Here is a 16,205-nt window from a genome sequence, read left to right as displayed (position 1 = left end):
TTCCCCCTCTATGAGTGATGAGCAGCCATCCGTCACCTGATCTCCAGCTTCTTCCGACCCTTCTATTCACGCAGCCGAATCAGAGTCACGTGACAAGAGAATGTCACGTGACGTCAGGAGGCCCGTGTCCTGTATATGGAGTTTGGCCGCTACCATAGTATTAGTGACGGGGGTATAGCATTCTGATAAGGTACAGTATTCTGACAGTGAACGTCGGCGTCTAAAGTGATGACGTAACGCGGAAACGATTGCGCGGAGGGAAGGTTCCTGGTTACCAAGGTTCCCCCTAAGCCTGGCTGATGACGTTGGCTCGGAAGTGAGCTGGCGGTGCTGCCGTGGAGCGTCGGACCCGGAAGTGCGGCTGAGCCGGGAGGTATGGCAGCGGCTGCAGGAGCGGGCGACGAGGAGAGGGACATGAAGCAGCTGCAGTCTGAGATGAGCGAGCCCGGGAGCCCGCCAGGAAGGAGCGCAGGAGACCGTGAGTGTCTGTGGAGGAGCAGGGGGCATGCTGAGACTTGTAGTCCAACAAGGCAGTGTTTTTATTTTTTTTTCCTTGAAGGGTTTTCCAACCCATGTCTGGACTACAACTCCCAGCATTGTCTAGAATGCGCCAAGTTCCATGGACTTGTAGTCCCTCCTATGTCTTTGTCATGAGCAGTGCTGCCTTAGAGGGGTCATTCATCGTCTCAAGTTGGGGGTAGTAGTTCACGGCTCGTCATGTTCCTGCTGTGGGTTGTAGTATATATGTATATTGGCTGTTTAAAGGGGGATACCGGGGGGGACACACGATCTGCTAGGTGAGGGTCCCACGGCTGGCGTCTTGATCTCGGTGAAGAGCCCCGGACCACCGCTCCAGTGGGGTATAAGCCGTGCGCAAGGGGGTTAGGGCTCTTTCACACCTGCGTTCTTGTCTTCCGGCATAGAGTTCCGTCGTCGGGGCTCTATGCCGGAAGAATCCTGATCAGGATTATCCTAATGCATTCTGAATGGAGAGAAATCCGTTCAGGATGCATCAGGATGTCTTCAGTTCCGGAACGTTTTTTGGCCGGAGAAAATACCGCAGCATGCTGCGCTTTTTGCTCCGGCCAAAAATCCTGAAGACTTGCCGCAAGGCCGGATCCGGAATTAATGCCCATTGAAAGGCATTGATCCGGATCCGGCCTTAAGCTAAACGTCGTTTCGGCGCATTGCCGGATCCGACGTTTAGCTTTTTCTGAATGGTTACCATGGCTGCCGGGACGCTAAAGTCCTGTTTGCCATGGTAAGGTGTAGTGGGGAGCGGGGGAGCAGTATACTTACCTTCCGTGCGGCTCCCGGGGCGCTCCAGAGTGACGTCAGGGCGCCCCAAGCGCATGGATGACGTGATCGCATGGACACGTCATTCTGGAGCGCCCCGGGAGCCGCACGGAAGGTAAGTATACTGCTCCCCCGCTCCCCACTACTACTATGGCAGCCAGGACTTTAATAGCGTCCTGGGTGCCATAGTAACACTGAACGCATTTTGAAGACGGATCCGTCTTCAAATGCTTTCAGTACACTTGCGTTTTTCTGGATCCGGCGGGCACCTCCGGCAAATGGAGTACACGACGGATCCGGACAACGCAAGTGTGAAAGAGCCCTTAGCGATCAGCGGAGCCCTGTCACGTCTCCACGGCGACATCAGGTCCTGCGTCCAAAAAACGGTGCGATTTATCTGCGTTGAAACCACAGTCGCCGTGTGGCCAGTGCCTTTATGTCCTGGGGGGGGGGGGGCGCCCCCATAGGGGCATTCATTGGATTGGGGGGGGATCAGGTCTTGGTGGGCGCTGGATGAAGCAGAGCAGGACGACGTCTGTGGGGTAACGGAAGCTGCATGTCAGAGCTTATAATAGTGCAGCAGCCGACATCAGTCCGTGTCCCGGCAGGGGAGGGATCTGTCTGCTTGATTCACTTTGAAATGGCTGATAACAGAGAGCAATAATGGTGGTGCGCACAGGAGCGTGCACGCCTCTTAGTGACGTCCCCCTCTTTTTTGAGGGGTGCTCTGGGGTACTGCGTGGGTGTGGGGTGGTCTCGTAGTGTTGTGTGCGGCTGGTATGAATGCTGCTTGTGTTAGTTATCCGAAGCCTCGTCATCGGAGGGAGCCGCCCCCCCCCCCCCAGGGCACTGAGTACCTTTGTATATTGCACGGCCGGTGTGACCAGTGCAGACGTCAATGAAATGTTAATCCAGACTGGAGATACTGGAATACCTTGGCAGGGCGTGTGCGCTCGCCGCCTTCATTATCACCGCTCCATTTATCCTGCACACTAAAGACGGAGTTAGGGGACAGCTGCAGGTTCACAGTCCTTCCCGCTCCCCAATATTAGTGGTATCTGTGGACGGCTGCAGATTTTGTCTCCAGTCTGAATGACGTCCTGATAACTGGTAGGGACTGTCCTGTGAGTTGTCCACCATACAGTTACCCCCTGGTTGCTATTGGTACACAGCGTAGGGAGCACGTCCATAGCAACGGGTCTGTTGCTGGAGGGTAGAGGGTCCCGGCTCTTCTCATCACATGCCTGGATCGCGTGTAACCTCTGCCCTTTCTCTCCCGCAGGGGTCAATCGGCGCCTCAAGTATCTCAGTTTGGCCGTGCTGGTCGTCCAGAATGCATCCCTCATCCTTAGCATTCGATATGCCCGCACCTTACCCGGGGACCGCTTCTTCTCCACCACCGCCGTGGTCATGGCAGAGGTTCTCAAGGGCATTACCTGCCTGCTGCTCATGCTGGCCCAGAAGAGAGGTAGGTACCTGGTATTGTGCTGATGCCAAGCGCTCTCATTGGTGGAGTTTCGGTAAACCACTCCCCGTTTTTCCCTTTTACAGACATGAGCCTTAAAGGGATATTCCAGCTGGGGGAAAAGGGTTTGCAATGGGCATGTGTCAGCAGGATCAACCCTATTGAATCGGGTATACTGCCTGGTAGAGTTGATCCCGCTGAAAAAAAGCGTACCTTTGTTACATAAGTCCGTTAGACCCTTCACGAGTAATTAAACTTCAAGAGGTGGGCCTGAGCCCCTCAATACACCTTAGCTTCCCCCTTCCCATGATTGGCAGGGCCTGGCATCTCATCTGCACCGTAAATTTACACTACGCAATACATCTGCTTCTCCAGCAGCACAGGTGACTACTGTGCATGCGTCGATGATGTCATCCTCTAGCCAGAAGAGGAGATGCTCAGTGGAGATCATGATCCTCCATGTCTTCTCCTAGTGAAGCCGATCATCTCCTCTTCCGGCTAGAAGATGACTCCATGGATGCATGCACAGTAGTCACCTGTGCTGCTGGAGAAGCAGATGTACTGCGCAAGCGCTGATGGTGTAAATCTACGGTGCAGATGCAGGATTACTGGCCCAGGTGAGATGCCAGGGCACGGCAATTGCTACACCGCAGAGGTCCCAAGAAGCACAGGCCGCCCCTTTGGTGCCTTGAACAGCTCATTTGCGTAATTACAAGTTGAATTCCTCATAAATGATCTAACAAAGCTATGTTCAGCAGGATTAACCCCACCAGACATAGGTTTTTAATAGAGTTGATCCTGCCGACACCTGCCTTTAAAAAAAAAAAAAAAAAGAGGCTCATTCCTACCTCAAGGATCCTCCACCGCTACTGTTCCCACGGTGCCAGGGTCTCGGCTGCGCTCCTGTCCCGACACGTCAGGGAGTGCTCCTCGGCCAAACACTGGCTGCAGCGGTGGACCGCCTCAGCCAATGATTTGCCATGTCAGAACAGGAAGTGGAGCGCATCGGGTACCCAGGCTCCATGGGCTGAGGAGCTGACAACCCCAATGCTCCTGACCTGTACAGGAACGTTAAAGACTGAGGTCCTGGCGTGTCCATTTCTGGTCCCCTGTAGGACTGGAGATGGATTGGTCCCCTGACTCTTGCAGCCAATCGCAGGCCTCAGGAATCATATGTGCTTGAATGGCACATGTCTGTCAGGTGCCGTTGGAGCCGAAGTGGAGGGTACTTTCACACTAGCGTTTTTCTTTTCCGGCATAGAGTTCCGTCCTCGGGGCTCAATACCGGAAAAGAACTGATCAGGCATATCCCCATGCATTCTGAATGGAGAGAAATCTGTTCAGGACGTCTTCAGTTCAGTCTTTTTTACTCATCAAGGAAGGAGATAATACCGCACCATGCTACGGTTTTATCTCCGGCCCCAAAAAACTGAACACTTGCCGGTGTTCTGCCAAATCTCTATACCTTGCCAAAAGTCTATACCGGAAACGACGCGGCCGCACCGGAAGTGACGAGGCCGCCAAGGAATCAGCTGGAGGAGGGTGTGCGCGGCGCTGCGCAAGTGCACATCCACCGGCTTTGCAAAGAATTATTGCAGCGCTGCGATAGAAGTACTTCGTACACCGCGCGTGCGCACTTAGGGGTATAGAGATTTTGCAGCGCAAAATGTTTCATCAGATCTCCCTACCCCCGAGTGCGCAGGCGCCCACAAATCATCAGTTGCAGTTCAGCTCTGCTATGTGGTGAGCTCGGTATCCAGCACTCAGCTCTGCGGTAAGGATGAACTGCAACTGATGATTTGTTGGCGCCTGCGCACTCAGGGGTAGGGAGATCTGATGAAACATTTTGTGCTGCAAAATCTCTATACCCCTAAGTGCGCACGCGCGGTGTACGAAGTACTTCTATTGCGGCGCTGCAATAATTCTTTGCTAAGTCGGTGGATGTGCGCTTGCGCAGCCCCTCCTCCAGCTGATTCCTTGGCGATCTCGTCACTTCCGGGATGGCCGCGTCGTTTCCGGTATAGAATTTTGGCAAGGTATAGAAATTTGGCAGAACACCGTCATTTTTTTCCATAGGATTGTATTAGTGCTGGATCCGTCCTTCCGGTCTGCGCATGCGCAGACTGAAAAAAAATATGAAAAGAATAAATGGCAGATCAGTTTTTCCGGATGACACCGGAAAGACGGATCCGGCATTTCAATGCATTTTGTAAGACGGATCAGGATCCTGATCAGTCTTAAAATGCCATCAGTTGGCCTACGTTTTGACGGATCCGGCACCGGAACTGCCTGCCGGATTCCTCTGCCGCTAGTGTGAAAGTACCCTTAAAACTGGGACACAGGTTAGGAGCACTGGGGTTGTCGTCTCCTAAGCCAGAAGCACATGTCGATGATGTGTCCATGTTGGGGCCGAACCCCTCAGGGCCGGCTCTGCTTTATTTACTAGATATAGGGTGGCAGTTATGGCTGTCCTGAATGCACCCCCTTATCTCCTGCACGTCTGCAGAGATGCCGGATATCCATGAATGTCTCCGTAGCTTCTCCTGCGGTGGCGTCGGGTGCAGCACGCTCTGGGCACTTACAGGACTCTGTGCCGGGCTGTCTTGGAGGGGGTTATTCTTTTGTATTGTCAGCAGAGAGCGGTGGGTTTCGGTCTAATGTGTTTGGGGAGCTCCCCCCCCCCTCCCCCCAACAGATTATGTCAAGGGAGGGAAGAATAGGGCAAACAGAATTTTCCTGCCTGATCCGGGGTTGTCTAGCGGCGGTTTTCTCCTCACTCCGAGTCGAGAACACGTACACACTGCGAGCAAGCTATTGAAGGTGTCTTCAGTCCCTGTGTGAAGGTCGCCTTTCTTCAAATCAATCTAATATACTTTGTTTAAATTCTTCACAGTTTTCAAGATCTCTGCTTGCTGATAGTGAATGGCAAGATTCATAGTTTACATCCAAAGGCTTAAAGGGGATCTGCACTTTGTTTAAACTGATGATCTATCTTCTGGATAGATCATCAGCATCTGATGGGTGGGGTCAGACGCCCGGGACCCCCGCCGATCAGCTGTTTGAGAAGGCAGCAGCGCCGCGGCCTTCTCACTGTTTACTGCAGGCCCAGTGACGCCACAACTAGTATCAATTGGCCTGGCGGCTAAGCTCCATTCAAGTGAACAGAGCTTAGCCCTGCCCAGGCCTGTGATACTAGTCCTGGCGTCCCTGGACCAGCAGTAAACAGTGAGAAGGCCGCGGCGCTGCTGCCTTCTCAAACAGCTGATCGGCGGGGGTCCCGGGCGTCTGACCCCACCCATCAGATGCTGATGATCTATCCAGAAGATAGATCATCAGTTTAAACAAAGTGCAGATCCCCTTTACAGGGGTTCTCCAGGATTTACCAGTTGATGGCCTATCCCTAGAACTGGTCACCAGAAGCAGATCGGTGAGAGTCCGATGCCCCCACAATCGGCTGTTTTGGAGTAGCTCCAGTGCTGATCGGGGGCCCCTGTCTTGGACTCCTGGCGACCTGTTCTAGGGATGGGTCATTACTGCTAAAACCTGACCCAGCTCTGCGGATCGGGGCGCAGGATGCATGAGGCTCCCCACTGGATGGGTTTTGGAACCCTGAATGTAAACGTGGATGCTGCAGTTCATTGACAGGAAGCAGAGGTCTACAAAATACAGAGGGCCAAAATACAAAAGAAAGGAGAGCTCGCCCTGTAATGATTAATCGGGAGATATTTAACCTGTGGTGTGCTTTATAGTAGGCGGTATGGGTGGATGACGCCTGTGTGCACAGCTTGATGTGGATCCCTATGATAACACTGACAGCAGAGCTGGGGCCACTAAGACCCCCGTCCGATTCCCACCTATGATGAGACCAGTGCAGGCTGTGTACACGTGTATATGACATGTGCTCTCCGTGTTTGCAGGTAATGTGAAGGAGCTGGCTGTGTTCCTGTATGACGCGGTCATTATCCAGTACATGGACACCCTGAAGCTGGCAGTGCCCTCCCTCATCTACACCTTGCAGAATAACCTCCAGTACGTGGCCATATCTAATCTGCCAGCAGCCACCTTCCAGGTAAGCAGCCGGCACCTTCTCACACACTTGGGGCCGATTGGAGGCTGAGCCCCTTGTGAATATATTCCTGAGGCACCGTCTTAAAGGGGTACTCCCACCTGCTGCATCAGTGACTGATAGGTGCTGATCCCACATATGAGAACCTCTTCTGTTTGAAGAACAGGGCGATGCTGCGAATGCTGCACCCACTCGTCCTTCATTCCCCGTAAGGGTCTTTAAAAAAAAAAGCTGAGCGCATATTTTCAGAAGAACCACAGCAGTGAATGGAGAAAGCCTTGTGGGAGTGGATCTCAGATGGGCCTATCCTGTGTATATGCCATAAATGTCCAGTAGGAATAACCCTTTAACCTCTAATACCCATTCAAGGGCAGCAGATGTTAAAGGGAACCCGTCACCATGAAATTCATTGCAGACAGCCTGGTATAGAGCAGAAGGAGCTGAGCAGACTGAGTTTTTTTTTGGGGGGGGGGGAAGATACAATAAAACTTGTAATTTATAAATGTATTTATATCTCTGCTATTTCTGTACACAGGGGAAGTGTTCTCAGTGATTGCTAGCATTCTCTGTGTAAGTGTGTATACAGAGATAGCTGTCAGTCACTGATAGCTGTACACAGGCCATCTTAAATTCAGAAAGAGCAGAGATATAAATGTATAAATCTTCTCTGTCTGCTCGTCCTCCTTTTGAACACCGGCAGCACCTTCGGACCCTGTCTGGGCCATATTTGGGTACATTGACTCCTTTGTTACTAGATGGTGGCTGCTGGGTGACAACTACTCTCCACACCGGGACACGTCCCTCACCTCCGCCCTCTCATTGATGTAGATGCCTGGGTGGAGTCGTCCTCCAGAAATGAAACACACGTGAAAAGGTTTTCTGTGCTCGGAAAGCTTTATTGATTTATTACCAAGACCCGTTAAGCAGTCCACGTATAATGGTTTCCAGTTCACCTCCAGTCCCTTCTTCTGCTGGGAGATCCACCGGTGATTCTCTCTGGTGCCTCGGTGCGGGGTTCCACCTCCTGCTGAGCGTATCATTATGGAAATGTGACCGTTCTGGGCTTCTGTCCTCACTTTCTACCCTACAATGTGTAAAGTTTTAGGTAGCTCTGTTGTTCCCATTGTTTCTCCCTTAAAAGTGTTATCCAACTCCTATAATGACCCCCCCCCCCCCATGCCCAGGCCCCTCATATAGATTATACTTACCCCGCTCCCCATGACCCGCATCGCTGCATCTTCCCGTCACACGGATCAAAACATCACCAATGATGCTAGGGAGATGGAGATGCCCCAGTGACTCCACTAAGACAACGTTCCTGACGTCAGGTACATTTTTAAGTTGTTCATGATAGTCATAAGAATAGATGCTGGTATTACATAGGGGAACGCAGATCTGTCCGGAGAGGGGACGAGTTCTCTTTAGAGCCACTCCCCTCTTCGCCTAGCCCTGTAATCTGCACTATAAGCGCATGCGCAGTACATCTGCCACTGCTTCCTCAGCAGCGTAGATGATTGCTGCGGCATTGATGATATCATCCTCCACCCAAACAAAGCTGAATGCCCCCTCTTCTGGGTGGAGGATGATGTGATCTGCAGATGCACTGTGCTGACTATGGCGCAGGCGTGATGTCAATCAAGGTAACAGGAAGAGCGTCTCTAAGTACAGAGTGGAGGACCTCTGGTGCTCCTAGGGGCTCAGGCTCACCTCTCGGTGCACCAAATACCTAATTTACATATTAATACAAAAATCCCCCCCTCAGGAACAGAAATTAGATATTGTTTCTATCAGCAGGATTAACCCTTCCAGGCACCACACATGGTTTAATAGGATTGTTCCTGCTGACAGATGCTCTTCAACTACTTCCAGACCGCCGCTGTACATGTATGGTGGAATTCCAGTATTTAAACATGGCGCGCTCTCAGAAGCTGATTGGGCGTCATAGCTGCCACGTGCCTGCTGTTTTAGACAGAAGACACCCAGAGACAATGTGTGTGATCGGTGAGACCGCCGATCATGGACACTTAACACCTCAGATGCTGCGGTGAGTTGTGACCAAAGCATCTGAGAGGGCATTCCCAGAGCACGAACGTCCCTGCCGCTTCGAGATCGAGGGAGCCGCTCAGTTGCCGTGGAAGCTTTGGTCCCCTCTGAAGGATCCAAGGCTACCACAGCTATGTTGCTATGGAACCCTGCCTGTGGTAGGGCTCCATAGGAACTCCATAGGCTGCAGTAGTAATTCACTGCAGTCTATGGGAGAAGCGATCAGTAAGTTCCAAGGAAGGGGGGTCTTACAAAAAAATAAATTAAAAACGTTCTAAAAATATAAAACATAAAATAAAATTTCAATTTCTCCATATTAAAAATAAAAAAAATATCATGGGCACCGCTACATCCCAAAATATTAAAATATAAATATATTTATCCTGTACAGTGAACGCTGTAATGGGAAAAAAACAAAATATAAATATAAAGTCATGGGGGTCAGCATTGTGCAATGCAAAGTATTAAAACACAAGAAAAACGATATAAATGTGGTATCGCTGTCATTACATGACCTGGAGAATGAAGGTAACGGGGCAGTTTACTGCCGTAAATACGAATCCCAAAAAACTATAGCAGAATTTTCCAATTCCACCTCATTTGGAGTTTCTTTTCCATCTTTCCACTGCGTCCTGTGCAAAATTAAAAATACAACTTGTCCTGCAAAAAAAGTTCTGGTTCTGGGAAGACAAGGAGTAAATAACAAACGCAAAACCAGAAAATCATTGCATTTTTAATGGGTAAAGGGGCTGCACAGCAATGTATATTGATGACCTCTCTGATTGGCGGGGGTCCGCCCCATGCGAGCGCCCCTTCCCGTTCATTGCACTTCGCGTCATCTCCTCTTAGTGGCAAAGTGCAATTACAAGTATTCACTTGAATGGAGCAAGTACTTGTCATTACACTGCACGGAAACGTCTTTCGCATGGAGCTCCTCCTCTTCAGACAGCTGGTCGGTGGTGGGCGTCGGACCCCCAGTGTTCTGATATTGATCGGTCACCAGTATAAATCACTGCACAACCCCTTTTAAGCCTAATCTCTGTATTAAAAAAAAAAAGAGTTATACTGTTTGCTATTAGACATTGCTTCAGTTCTCCAACAGCTTAAAGATCTCTGTTAGCTGTCAGTGAATGACAACACTCGTCCGCAATCAGAGGCAGTAATCCTGTACATATGTAGTCCTAGCTGAGATGTGAATAGAATTGTGTGACTCCAGACTGACACACTGTACCAAACCAGCAGAGGGGGAATCTGTGCAGCTCGCAGAGCGCTGTCTACGCCGGATACGGTTAGATGTAGTTCTCAGCAGAGAGCAGGACTGGCTATGTGCAGGTTTACTGCCTCCGAATGTTCTCATTCACTGACAGCAAACGCACAAGGTGTACAGGAGGTTGTAGGAATGTTCCGTGACGGCGCTGACGTCTCCTCCTCGTCTGTTGCAGGTCACGTATCAGCTGAAGATCCTGACCACTGCGCTGTTCTCCGTTCTCCTCCTGAGGAAAAGCCTGTCCCGTCTGCAGTGGGGCTCCCTCGTCATCCTCTTCATCGGCGTGGCCATCGTCCAGTCTGAGCAGTCTGGTGGGAAGGAGAGCGTGGCAGCGAGCGGTCAGAACTACATCGCGGGCCTGATTGCGGTGGGCGTGTCCTGTCTGTCCTCCGGCTTTGCTGGCGTGTACTTTGAGCGCATCCTGAAGGGCAGCTCCGGCTCCGTTTGGCTACGCAACATTCAGCTTGGCATCTTTGGCACGGCCTTGGGGCTCCTGGCCATGTGGCAACAAGATGGCGCAGCGATGGCCGAGCGGGGCTTCTTCTATGGCTACACTCCCCTGGTGTGGTGCGTCATCTTCAACCAGGCCTTCGGCGGCCTCCTGGTGGCCGTGGTGGTCAAATACGCAGACAACATCCTGAAAGGCTTCGCCACGTCGCTGTCCATCGTGGTGTCCACAGCCGCCTCTGTTCACCTCTTTGGATTCCACGTGGACCTTCCGTTTGCACTGGGTGCTGGACTGGTCATAGGTGCTGTGTACTTATACAGCCTCCCCCGGACACCTGACCCACCCCTGTCCAACATCAGCCAGACTCCACCACACAAGGAGCCATTCCTGCCAAAGTCAGTGCTCACCAAGTGAAGGACCTGTCTACTGCTCACCCTGTTTTCTTGACGTTTAGGTGTAAGCGGCAGCACCCGAATGGAGACTGGTCTGGGGCTGATGTCACCTGCAGTCTCTCGGAGGGGAGGTCACAGTGTTTTACGTCCATCTTTTCTTTTTTTTCCCAGCAGTAACCACTTCTGCCCCCTGCTGGCATTAACCTACTGCTCCGAGAACTAACCCTGCAGTAACCCATGTGCTCACACACTGCAACCAGGTCCGTCAGCCCTCTCTTCCCGGTGTGCCCGCTGCCGTATACCTCTTTGTATTGGTGCGTTGTGTGTGTTCAGTATGAGTCTCATGTTTGTGAATGCGTCTATACATGTTACTACAGGTGCCTCATGGTTTTTTTGGGAGTCCGTTCTGTTAATTAATCTCTCTGTTACCTCAAAAATCTCTGTATTTTGTCCACTAAACAGTATATGTGCCACCCCGCCATCTGCATATGGGTGATGTCACCTTCTCTACTGCTGACAGGAGCTTCTGCACCCCAGGGTGGTAGAAGCTCATGCGCGATGGAGGAAGGCCATCTATCTTCTCCTGCAAAACAGGGTAAGGCCGTTTTAACATGAGCATATATAGTCTCTCTGACAGCTGCATTTCCTACATCACAGTGACCTATGCTGCTGCGAGTCCCAGCCTAATTGTTGTTCTGCTGTACTGTACTCACAGCAGCATGGGTCGCCATGGTCCAGAAGGGAAATGTGGCCGTCGCAGACCGCACGATTGCGTGAGACCTGTGCTGCGTACAGAGAGTGAGACCACAACCAGCCTGACAGTATATAGGATGTATGGATCCTGCAGACACTGCTGGCATTATACTGGTGCATCTACTGAGCAATTGCGGGCGTTACCCGTTGTGTGTGAATGTGATGTCATGGTGCGAGCCTGGTTCTGAGCAGGTCCGGACTCTCGCGGTGTCACTTGTAAATATTTTATTTTTTTATGCCGAAGGAAGATCATTTAAATGTAAGCGCACAGATCATGAGGCAGGTGCCCTCCAGAGGTCAGGGCATCTATAAACTACCTATAAAGTTTTGAAAAACAGCGCCCCCCTATTGTCTGTAGGCTGGGTGTGGAATTGCAGCTAATCCGAAATCAAGTCAATATCAGACACAGACCATGGACAAGAGGGACCGTGTATTTGGAGCCCTGGTGGGACTAGTTTAGGGACTGGCAGCTGCTCATCTCCTGCCTTCCATAGAAATGACTTGGAGATAGTAAGTGGCTGCCAGGTGTCCCCAGCACCACTTATCTCTGTAAAGGACCAGGGATAAACCTGTTTAGTATCTACTGCACTGCCTGGGGGTCCATCTCAGGTGGTCTCTGTAGCCGACCGGTCTTCACCTGCCCGATGACCCGTGCACATTTGATTCTTGGAGTATTTATTAGATTATTTTATATGAGGGATTGTTATAATGGTGGGTGGGGGCTCTGACTGGTGAGTTGGTTTTCCTATACTTTGCCTTCCCTAACCCTGCAGATGATGTGACGAGCACCCCCCCTACGTGACAGTCCTGCTACCACGGCTTCTTCTGCATGTTATTGTTTCCTTCTTGCACTAAACATTACTTGTTCTTCTGTAAAATAAAATCATTTCTATTTATTCTTTATGGTTTGTGCTCATTAATCCTGACACCGCTGACTAACGTGGCCCCCGGCTCCGGGCGTCTGTCTGTTAGACTGCTGCATGTCCCATAGGAGGAGTGTCGCGCATGGTGTAGGCTGCCCACTCTATGCTGGTGCATCCTGCCCTCTGTGGGGCCTATGGATGTGTTCAGCGCCTGCGCAGGAAGCTTCCTTGGAGCATATGGCAAATGTGTTCCCATAACACCTCCGAACCGCCTGTGGGTCTGTCTGGCAGGAGCCATTCCTGTTCATAAGACATAATAGACAGGTCACTCATATGGCGGTGAATTTAATACTAATCCTGCAGAAAAAACTACCGTCCATAGGGGGCAGGATTGTAAGAGTCAAAGGGATTGTCTCACCTCAGACATTGGGGGCATATCCTAGTGATATGCCCCCAACTCTGGGACCTGCACTCTCTCTAGAACAGAGCCCGTGAAGTAAAGGAGGCCGCACCACGCATTTGCGGCAGCCCTCCATTGATTCCTATGGGAGTGCTGGCTCAGCTATGTCTGTCAGCCCTATAGAAGGGAATGGAGTCGTGGCTGCGCTTACCATTCATTTAAGTGGGACTGCCAAGCGCACCGGTCAGCTATTTTGGGCGCTTGAATATGAATCAAAAGATGGTGGCTGCGCATGCGCCTTGCACCCTCCTTCACTTTGTGGGCTCTGTTCTAAAGATAGATGTGTGACCCGCACCTATGAGACATTGGGGGCATATTCTAGAGTACAGGTGCGACTGGCCACTCTGATTTCAGTGGGGGTACAGTCCTCCCATGATCAGGGTGGGGGGGGGGGGGGGTCCCAGCAGTAGGACCCCCACTGATCTAATAGTTATCCCATATCCTGTGGATAGAGGACTTCAAACAACCGGAATACCCCTTTAATGCTGGTGCTAGCGAATGAGCTTTGTAAAAGATAGTTTTTACAAGGTCAGTTCCATATCAACGACCGACGCTGGGCCATGGCTGCAAAAACAGAAGAAGAAGAAGAATCCAGTGTCGTGGACAGGCGCCTGCACACATCCGGTGACCCGGGTACAGTATAGCGGTGCGCTCACATATCACACATTTGTGCAGCCTGGACAGGACAAAGTCGTGCCAAATTTATTAAGAGGCGTGAACCCCCTTAATAAACTCGCCACATCTTCCTCCATCGGACTTTTATAAAACACCAGTCTTAGTAAATCTGCCCCCCGTGTGTGAACACATCCCTGGTGAGTGCAGTACGTGCGAGACATCAAGATGGCGGCTGACTGTACCTCCAGCGTGAAGTACTCCGATTCCTATTTATCACTACTGTCTAAGACAGGTCTCGTAACCCCTGGCAACCAATCGCAGCTCAGCTTTAATTTCTGGCAAAATGAAAGCTGCGCTGCGATTGGTTGCTATGGGCAGGGTTTATTAAATGAGGTCTGCACCCTAGAAACACCGTATTTCCACGATCTACTGATAGAAACCCCCTTTTATATAAACCTGGAAAAGCCCTTTAAGCCCTGCCCACTCTTAAAGGAGTTATGCAGGATTAAAACAAAAAAACGCGGCCTCTTTACTCCAAATAGAGCACCACCCCTGTCCGCAGGTTGTGTGTGGTATTGCAGCTCAGCCCCATTCACTTTAGTGAGGTGAGCTGTAATACCAAGCACAACTAATGGACAGGGGTGGCACTGTTTTTGGAAGGAGGCAGCCATCTTCTAATCCTATCTAATAAATATGATGCTGGCCCAACCATAATATAATACAGATATATTCCTGGAAAATAATTGAATGTTTGCAATGCCCTCGTTAGTGGTCTATAGCGGTTGGAAAACTACAACTCCCAGCAGTCAAGGTATGTTGGGAGTTGTAGGTTTGAAAGAGCTGGAGAGCCCCAGGTTGGAGGCCTCGACCCTAAATAAGCACGTTCATCAGTCTGTACGACGAGAAGTGGGCTTTGTGGATCAGTGATGGATCGCGGCCTACAGGGGGCAGAGTGTCCTCAGTGTGACCTACATGTGCGCTTGGCAGCTGAAGACGTCTGTGTTGGTCCCGTGTTCATATGTTTCCCACATTGCTGAGAACAGTGATGTTTTAATATATGCAAATGAGCCTCTAGGAGCAACAGGGGCGTTACCATTACACCTAGAGGCTCTGCTCTCTCTGAAACTTTCCGCGCCCTCTCTATTTTGATTGACAGGGCCAGGTGTGATCACGTTTACCCTGCCTTGTCCTGTCAATCAAAGTGCAGAGGGCATAATAGTTACAGAGAGAGCAGAGCCTCTCGGTGTAATTGCAACGCCCCCGTTGCTCCTAGAGGCTCATTTGCATATATTAAAACATCATTTTTCTCAGCATTGCGGGCAAATATGAACATGGGACCAACACAGATGTCTTCAGCTGCCAAGAGCACATGTAACAGGTCAGCCGGTGTCATAGGTACAAAACTGCTGACAGATGCCCTTTAAATGTATGCAGTAAGCTCCCCCTAGTGGTGGCAGAATCTTAGCATTTAACACTGTCTATGGCTGGGTATTTGGAGCTCTGTATCAGAATGCCACACATATGCAGATATATTAAGACATTAACCTGCACAGGACTTTGGACATTTCGGTGTCCGGTGCTGGACACAGTCACACCAGACCTTGCAGAGGGGAACGTTTCGCAGCTGTCTATGACCCACCCTCATACAGCACTGCTACATGCAGTGGTCTGATCCATAAAGTGCCCCAAAAAATTAAACCTTAGGTGACTATGCTAATTACCCCTTTTGTTTTCCAGGATCGTTTCCAAACAAAAAGGCTCGTGAGAGCGAAGTGACCGGGACCGGGCTGCACCTTTACCGTATATTCTTTTATATAAGAATCCGTTAGACTTACCCCGCTATTAACGGAACCTTCATGTGGACTGCTACTAAGCATATACACTCCAGGGCATGGTGGACATCCAGGAGGTGACAACCAAACTGGGAACAAAAGCCACCAACCAGGAGGGTGGCTTCTACACAAAGAGAGATAATATTACTGACTAGCACCATAGCAGGGACTGCACAGTATTAGAGGGACTACATACCCCTGCAGATCCTCCTCAGTGCTGGCTCAGATTTCTTAGCACCTGCTTGTTGTATTTTCCATGTGTGGTCCCCCTCACTTATTGAAGATGATGTTCTCGCGGCTGTACAGCAGACTGCCTCCACATGCTGCACCGACTTGTTTCAGGAAGCAGAAGTCACATAGACTCAGGATATGAAACAAACAAGACGGACTCTAGAACCTAAACAGACGCAACCAGATTGTATAATTTTATCCATTTTTTTTTATGGGGAATGGGGGCTCAGAGGTGGCTGATGTGGAGACCATCACGACGTATGATTTTCCTGAACAGAGTTGCCCTTGCATGCAGATCTTGCCACAGTTCTTCATGGACGTTCCTCATCTGAAGGATCTTCAGGCTCAATCATTTGCCGGAAGGTGCCCTGCCTGTCCAGTGTGGTACGATGGTCTGGAGTGACAGCTCTGGAGCTTGGGACAAAACTAAACATTTCATCAGGAGAATCCAAAGCTAAGAAGATGGTTTTACTT

General features: G+C 50.6%; 1 protein-coding gene across 1 annotated transcript; it reads left to right on the top strand.

The window, feature by feature from the left end:
* Positions 1–309: 309 nt before the first annotated feature.
* SLC35A2 (solute carrier family 35 member A2) lies at positions 310–15,526 on the top strand. Its single transcript, XM_040405136.1, has 5 exons — positions 310–478; positions 2,579–2,764; positions 6,679–6,830; positions 10,313–10,980; positions 15,406–15,526. Exons 1-5 carry the CDS (start codon positions 376–378, stop codon positions 15,431–15,433), a joined length of 1,137 nt encoding a protein of 378 aa, XP_040261070.1. The 5' UTR covers positions 310–375; the 3' UTR covers positions 15,434–15,526.
* Positions 15,527–16,205: the final 679 nt, after the last annotated feature.

Source organism: Bufo bufo, chromosome 8 (genome assembly GCF_905171765.1).
Source record: "Bufo bufo chromosome 8, aBufBuf1.1, whole genome shotgun sequence".
Classification (NCBI taxonomy): Eukaryota; Metazoa; Chordata; class Amphibia; order Anura; family Bufonidae; genus Bufo; species Bufo bufo.
The sequence above is the reverse complement of the archived record's forward strand: the minus strand, read 5'-3'. Positions and strand labels throughout refer to the sequence as shown.